Below are 7,491 nucleotides of genomic sequence, written 5' to 3' on the forward strand. Positions count from 1 at the left end.
CTGCTGGACCAACAGTACTCAAAGGGGCATCGGCTGGGCCCACTCTTCTCTCTGGACCTGGACCCGTTCTTGGCAAGATTTTTTGAATAATAATAAGAAGACTATAAGATCGAATAAAAGATTAAAAATAACGAGTAAATAAATTTTCAGGACTCGCATCTCTACTCGCTAAAGCTCATTGACGAATAATAGAATCAATACCTCGTAGTCTCTCGTCTTTCCCACTCAAGACTATGCGGAGAGATTATTTCAGATTATTCTAGATTATTATTATACGACACAGAGTATGGAAAGGTGTAAAGTTGTAAAGGTGTAAAAAGGAAACTTATTATTTTATTAATTATATGAAATAAATAATATTACATCTGTAATATTTGTACCTTAATTTTAGAAAAAAATTGTTCCTGTTTGGATATAACTTAAAATATTCCGAATAATTTCCTCTTTCCCTTCAAGGTAAACGAATTCTTACCATCCCATTGAAGAAAGACTACATCATTTGTGACTTGTATTAATTGTAAATTGCACGATAAAATTGAAAGAGAAATACTCGTGGAACGAAAACAAAAATATCTTTACAACTCTTAAACACCCCTTTTAAAATTGGCGACAAATCTCGAAATTGGAAGCATTCGATTCGTCCCGCGCGAAAAAGGCACGTACGAATAATTTTGAGTCGCAACCGTTCGATTCAGGACGCGTTTAGAGACAATTCCCATGAATCATGAATATTTCAACGCACACCTCTGCCACGGTGGCGGTAGGGCCCAAGTGCGGGAAGACGAAGGCAGAGCTGGCACCTGTGCACCATCGTCCCGATGCCCACGCGTTCGAAAAATCCTTCGGGGAAACCGGCTTCGTGTAACAATGCGTGGCAATTGTATAATCGGTTCACTGTCAAGTACGGCAATTGACAAGTGGAACTGTTCCATTTGAGATCGAGCCACTGTCGTTCTGTGCGAGCGGCACGGATTTTCTCTTCAAGGACCTGTAACGGTCCTCGACGAGCACGCGACGGATCTCGAAATGTCAAGTATGATAATCGATACGTATATATCGAGTTTGACATTATTGTCGTGGAAAATACGCGGTTGGGTTTCTCCCGGGGAAAGGGAGGGGGAGTAATGGACGAGAGGATGCGAGAAAAGGAGATAAAGTGAAGATTTTTTTTTTCTCGTTCGATCAAAGTCGATTGATCGATGAAAGTGGATGGAGAAGGAATCGTGTAAAGGTGTAAGAGAAATAGATTAGTATTAATTGCGAGTAATTATTTATTATAAAATTTTTATGAAAATTAAAATGATCGAATTGTCGTGCAATTTATGGGGAAGAATTAATTGCGGAGAATATTGCAATTTTGATAAATAAATGTTTAATACGATAATGTTTAATAATAAATTGGTAAATTGTGAAAAAAGTATTCTTTTTCAGTATTACGGATATCCGATTATATAAAGAGAGGAGAGACAGAAAATAATGTAACTGGTATTAATGTGTCCATTATATATTCTTTCCAATATTAATGGATTTGTGCCTGCCTATTGTTAAATGCCTTTGAACGAAGCAAGATTTTTTTGAAAATGGAAATCACGTAATATTTAAAACAGTATTTTAATCGAAGAGATAAAGCATCTCTCGAAAGAGGGATTAAAATTCTCCATTTGAAAAATGGAAAATATCCATATTATAAAAATTAAAAGTAAGCATGAGTATTTTATTTTATTTCAAATTCTTAAAAAGGGTATTAATTAAATGATTTAACGCGTAATAAATTTTGATGAGGCTTTCAGAAAAAATGGCCACAGCATCCCTCTCTATTCTCATTACCAATCTGCTTAAATCGAATCGACGATCGTGGATCAAATATATTATGAACGTATCTATAAAACTATCGAATTAATTAAACTTTATTTTATCCTTCGAACGCTTAACGGTACGTTCTGAGCGCACACAATGAGATGCATACGATTAGCGGCAGTATGCGATATCAGCCACGTGTACTCGTGCAGGGTTACCAAAGTGAGCAACGAACCATTCGCGTTTAATTCTCTATTCGCGTGTTCGTACATATGTTTCAACGAGGGAAAACTGCATTTACGCATATGTACGTTTTACCGCAACCGATGGTTAATATTAATGAAGTTAATTGTTTCGTCTAATTATAACATCCCGTGTTGTGCAACAAAGAAACAACAAACAGTGAGAAAAATTTGAATCGAATCATCGAACGATTAATTAATTAATTTAGAAATATGATATTAATTCTGCGGCTTAATAGTACGAAGTAATCAAAGAGCATGATTATGAGAGAATTACGAAATTGATTAATTTACAACAATTATAGGAGAATATGTAAATGTTTCATAAAATTATTGAATTTTGAATTTGAATTTTGTTATGCGAATAATGATATAATTATAATTGTATCGTGGATTTATGTGCAATTAAGACACGTTCAAATAATTAATTAATGCGAAGAAAGTATTTATGCAAATTGTGTGCATACGTAAATATTATGTATGGTATTTGTAAGGTATTAATTTTATTGAGTACATTTATTTACCATATATATTTTTTTTTCATCATAAATCGATATCATTTATCATTTATCATTTATCTTGTAGGTGACGAAGGTCGTTTTACATTCTAAGTTATATTTATAATACAATTCAAGTGGCATATCTCCATTCTCTAAGTTATTATTATGCATTTCTTTTATGAATGCTGAATTAACAGTTTTATTACAGGATTTTATCCTTTTATTACGTATCTATTTATATTTTATCCAATATGTAACATTTATAATCTAACAATAACGTGTAAGAATTTTCATTTTACTCAAAATTCTTTTCAAATTACCATTATAATTAAATTCCTTCCTCCATGAATGACTTTCTTAATTCTAAAATATTTTTATTCTTCAAACTTTGAACAAATCGATTAACATATTTAATTAAAAGTTCAAACAATAAAGAAATATCGATTATATCAATTCCTTGGGAACTCTTCAAACGGTATTTAACGGCTGCCATTAAATTCAGCCAATTAAATGTTCCAATTTTTCGAGCAAAAATACGAATATAAAATAATTTCACCGACTCACTTTAAAAATGTCAGGAGTCGGTCTGAAATATTCATCGTGAAATGCAAAAGTGATTCAGCCCAAGTGAGCTCTCCTCTCGTCGATAAATCTGTACCCTCCAAATGCATCCGTCGACTATTCTCGTCCGACCTACTCCCAATCCCCTCACCAAGAAATATTAATCAGAATTCCACCATTTCTACTAATAATCACCTATAATATATCGTTTCCAAGGAAAGAATCGAACCATGTTCGTCGAAGAATCGATCGAAAAATCTGTATACATTCGAATAGGAGCGGAAACTTGTCGATAACCGATACCCTTTTCGACAAAGAAGAGGAACGAAGAAGAGGAGGAAGAAGAAGAAGAAGACGCTTGACGCTTGCGAATCGAGACGAATCTATTCGTGGAAAGGAGTAGTCGGTCTCACGAACTCGTCACAAAAGGTCCCAACTTTTCAATATCTATCCGAATCTTGGAATCCCCTCTGGGAACCAGGCGAAGCTGAATCCAAGCTTTCCAGCCCAGGGTTGAAAGGTCACGTAAACGGGCCAATCGCGGGTGAAAAGGGAAGTGGACGAATTCGATGGCCGAATTTCACTTCCATCCTCTTGCACACGAACGACCGTATAATGGAATAATAAAGTGACCCCTTTGGTCGATAGCAGGCCGCATTCGTGGAAAGGGCGTTGTTGTTCAAATTGTTAAACAGCTTTGGGACTCATTAACACACTGGTTTAGATATTGAAATTGTTATTGGTTTAAAATCGATCGAAATGCGTTGCGGGGAGCGCATTAATGATTATTATTATGGTAACGAATTCGGGGGGAAGAAAGAGAGAGAAAAGTTAAATTGGTATTTCATTTGTAAAAATTAAATTGACGAACGTTTAATATTTTTGGATTAAAAAAAAAAAAGTGTAGTTGGTTCCATTTTAGAATAACGAAGTTGATTGAAATGAAATCGAGCTCGTAGAGACGTTTAATATTTTCTGATAAAAATTGTGGCGGTAGTTCCATTTAAAATAACGAAGTTTCGGAATTTTTGAAACGTTTCCATTTATAAACATGCACTTCGTAATGTGCCATCAAGGTAACTACAGTAATTTGTGAACAAAATTTTTTTTTATATATCGTGTATAATTCTATTATTTTCGAAGAAAAAATTGCATGAAATGACAAAAATAAATATCGAACGGTATTCCTTATTTTAAATCAAACTTCCATCATTATTATTTTTTTTTCGTGAATCTCAAATCATGCTACGATAATTCGCTAATTCTTTTGCATCCATTTAATGCAAGAACCGTACAGTCTTCGAAAACCTATCATTGAAAATAAGAAATCAAAACGAGAATTAGGAAAATTAGCCACAAATAATTCGTTTCGAACCCTGTGCAAATTCACTGTGTGAAACAAGTTCCACTTGATCGGGAGGGCTGGTGTATACGTGACCAATCGTCGAGTCAACCACTCGCCACCTCGCCTCCCCCTAAATTTCTCCCTAAACAGCTGAAGTCCTCGTTCGAAGCAGCTCCAAAGTTTCCCCAATTATTCCATCAACGATGGAACTCTTCCCAAGTTTGGCGGGGAGCGTGGTTTGGCCGTAAATTCAAAACGGGACGGGCGCAAAGGCCTCGCGTGCCACGATTCTCCCCCTTGACTCGACAAATCTGACACGCGCAATTACGCCATTCCTGTCTGTGCGGTGTGTGCGGGGGATTCAAAGGACGGATTACCGCGCGGCCATCGCGCGAAAATTGTTCGGCCTGGACTGTGGCCGAAAATAAAAGGGCGAAGCGGAACCACTCACCCTTCCCCACCCCTCCTTTTTTCCTGCTTTTGTTTTATTCGCGCGCGATCGACGCTCGTTTATTCTTTGCCACGGGAAAAATTCTTCGTGGGAACAATCGCCCGCGTTTCCGTGCATTTGTAGCTGAAAATTGATTTATCTCTGCCTTTCTTCGCGTTTCCCCATCTTCTTTTTACTTTAGGCGGTTAGTGTAGAGTTGTTGTAAGTGATTAAAGAAAGAACGATTCGATGATATGATAGAGCGATTCATTGATTTTCTTTCAACTTGAGTCTCTTCTAATGAATTTTTATTTTTCGTTTCTTTTTAGAAGAATGAAATATAGATACAATTATAATTTTTATTAAATGATTGTGTAGTTAGTATAAAGTATAAAAGAAATAATACGTATATTGTGAAATTATATATTGATTTTAGATGGATAGAATTAAATGAAAATTTGTGATAATATAGAATTGTACTGTATGAAGCAATATTTAATCTTTCTAAAGATATAAAAGGAATTAAAATTTGCATGATTCCAATCCGTCAAAGAAAAAAGAAACACGATTACTACGATTCATTATCACAAATATTCAATTTCATGTAAATTTTTTTATTCGCTTCATTTTTATAGCAGTATCCCAAAGAAACGAAATAAATTTAATATACGTTTCACTCGTAAACAATTTTACGCCAGATTACAGATAATTAACTCAAAAGAGTTATCAAAATAAATAATAAATTATCCGCGTTACACGCATGAAGAGTTTCCCAGCTCATTATCATCTCGTTGAATTTATATACTCTCCATTGAATTTCAACTCGCGCGAACAAGCATACCCGTTCGTTACGAAACAAGGAAACCATCGAAACCACCGTTTCATTTCCATAAAAAGCATCATCGATTATTTTACAAGATGCAAATGCAAGTTCGAAATAAGAGAGAAAGAGAGAGAGAGAGAAGGAAAATTTTCGATTTTATCAATGTTTCACCAAAATGTTTCGCTGGCATGGCGAGGGCCATGATCAGCGGATTCAACCAACACGTGGCACGTTGTTGCTGACCAACAAGAAAATTGTATTTCCCTGACAACCAACAACCGTTATTGCGGTAACAGGCAGCGCTGTTCGAGGCTGGTGCACGTCTCCGCGTGATAACAATTCCCGTCCAACGTGTGACGTTGGACACGGAACTCCGGTGTCGCTTATCCAGTTGACCGCACCCTGCCTTCTTATTTCAACTTTCATTCGGGGTTGAAGGTTGCACAAGGCGATCTTGCCGATCAGTTTGGGTATATAAGGCGACGTGTCAGAGGGGTTGAGCATCAGTCACTAGCAAGCTAAAGACTAACCACAACGCAATCAATATGAAGTACACGGTGAGATATCATAAAAATTTTATATCATAAACCTTCTGATTTAATTGGTTCATTCTCTGCAACATTTTAAATTACTTTCACTTGAATCTTACATCTTCAACTTGTCAAATTTTCAAACTACATGATGATGTAGTTGTTTAATCTTGAGATCAATACTGTATAGAACAGATTATTAATTCATACAAGTAATACTAAGCTTTCTGAAAAGAAACTAGATGGCACCAGTTTCCTTAATTCCTGCACAAAAATATTCCAACACCATTGATTCGAATCCCTCAAGAATATTTAATATTTATTATTTTATAATAATCTTTGCTGGAAAAATTAATCCTGATCAATCCCCACTATCGTGTGATCCATGCACCATTATTAACCAAATTTTTCTGAAAATTGCAGATCGTCCTCGTCGCTGCCCTGGCCATGGCCTCAGCCAGCCCCGATCGCGAGCGTCGCTCCCTCGGCTGGGGACACAATGGAGCAGTGGTGTTAGGTGGTGTTTTACCCGCCCTGGCTCCTTCCGTGGCGGTCGTGGGGCCAGCTGCCCCAGCTGCGGCGGTCGTAGGGCCTGCCGCACCAGCTGCGGCGGTCGTCGGCCCTGCTGCGCCAGCTGCGGCTGTGGTTGGACCAGCCGCCGGATCCGCCGTGGTGGCTGGGCCAGCAGCTGGCCCCGCTGCGGTCGTTGGACCCGCCGCGGGTAAGTCTCTCCGATCAAATGCTCCTCTCGATTTCAAATGTTTAAACAATTCGTGCGAAGTTCGTCGACCTATGTAAATTAGGAAAATACGCGAGCATCAAATATGATAATAAAACAATTTCGATCGATTTCGGTTTCCAGATAATTAATACGGGTTAATTTGATTCGTGTTTAATGAGCGCGTTATTATGAATCTCATTCATGCCGAATACGTGATACATGGGCGAAGCAAGGCTTCAAAGGATGTTATTAATATATTGTGGGATTGGATATTGAATAATGTAGGATTATGTACAGATTTGTGGTGAATATTTAAGGATGTTGTATTAAAGAATTCGTTTTCCTTTCCTTCGTAGGAGCAGCGGTCGTGGCTGGACCCGCAGGAGCGGTGGTGGCGCCAGCAGCGCATTGGTAGACCCCGGATTCGACCACCCCTCCCCCACAACTTAAGACAACTCGAACGATTTCTCTCGTGAACATGGAAACGGCTTCTCATCGACCTCCATCCGCGGGACTTGGATCAAAAAAAAAAAAAAGCTCAA

General features: G+C 37.5%; 1 protein-coding gene and 1 long non-coding RNA gene across 2 annotated transcripts in view; one reads left to right on the forward strand and one right to left on the reverse strand.

The window, feature by feature from the left end:
• The first annotated feature begins 6,100 nt into the window (after window positions 1-6,100).
• On the forward strand, window positions 6,101-7,485 carry LOC102677373 (translation initiation factor IF-2-like). Its single transcript, XM_006612202.2, has 3 exons — window positions 6,101-6,255; window positions 6,652-6,949; window positions 7,306-7,485. Exons 1-3 carry the CDS (start codon window positions 6,244-6,246, stop codon window positions 7,362-7,364), a joined length of 369 nt encoding a protein of 122 aa, XP_006612265.1. The 5' UTR covers window positions 6,101-6,243; the 3' UTR covers window positions 7,365-7,485.
• The window catches only part of LOC116185111, a 661-nt gene continuing 552 nt past the window's right edge, over window positions 7,383-7,491 (reverse strand). The window contains exon 2 of the long non-coding RNA XR_004149887.1: window positions 7,383-7,486. This is a non-coding gene — a long non-coding RNA (uncharacterized LOC116185111). The remainder of the gene's footprint in view (window positions 7,487-7,491) is intronic.

This window comes from Apis dorsata, unplaced genomic scaffold (assembly GCF_000469605.1).
Source record: "Apis dorsata unplaced genomic scaffold, Apis dorsata 1.3 scaffold_99, whole genome shotgun sequence".
Classification (NCBI taxonomy): Eukaryota; Metazoa; Arthropoda; class Insecta; order Hymenoptera; family Apidae; genus Apis; species Apis dorsata.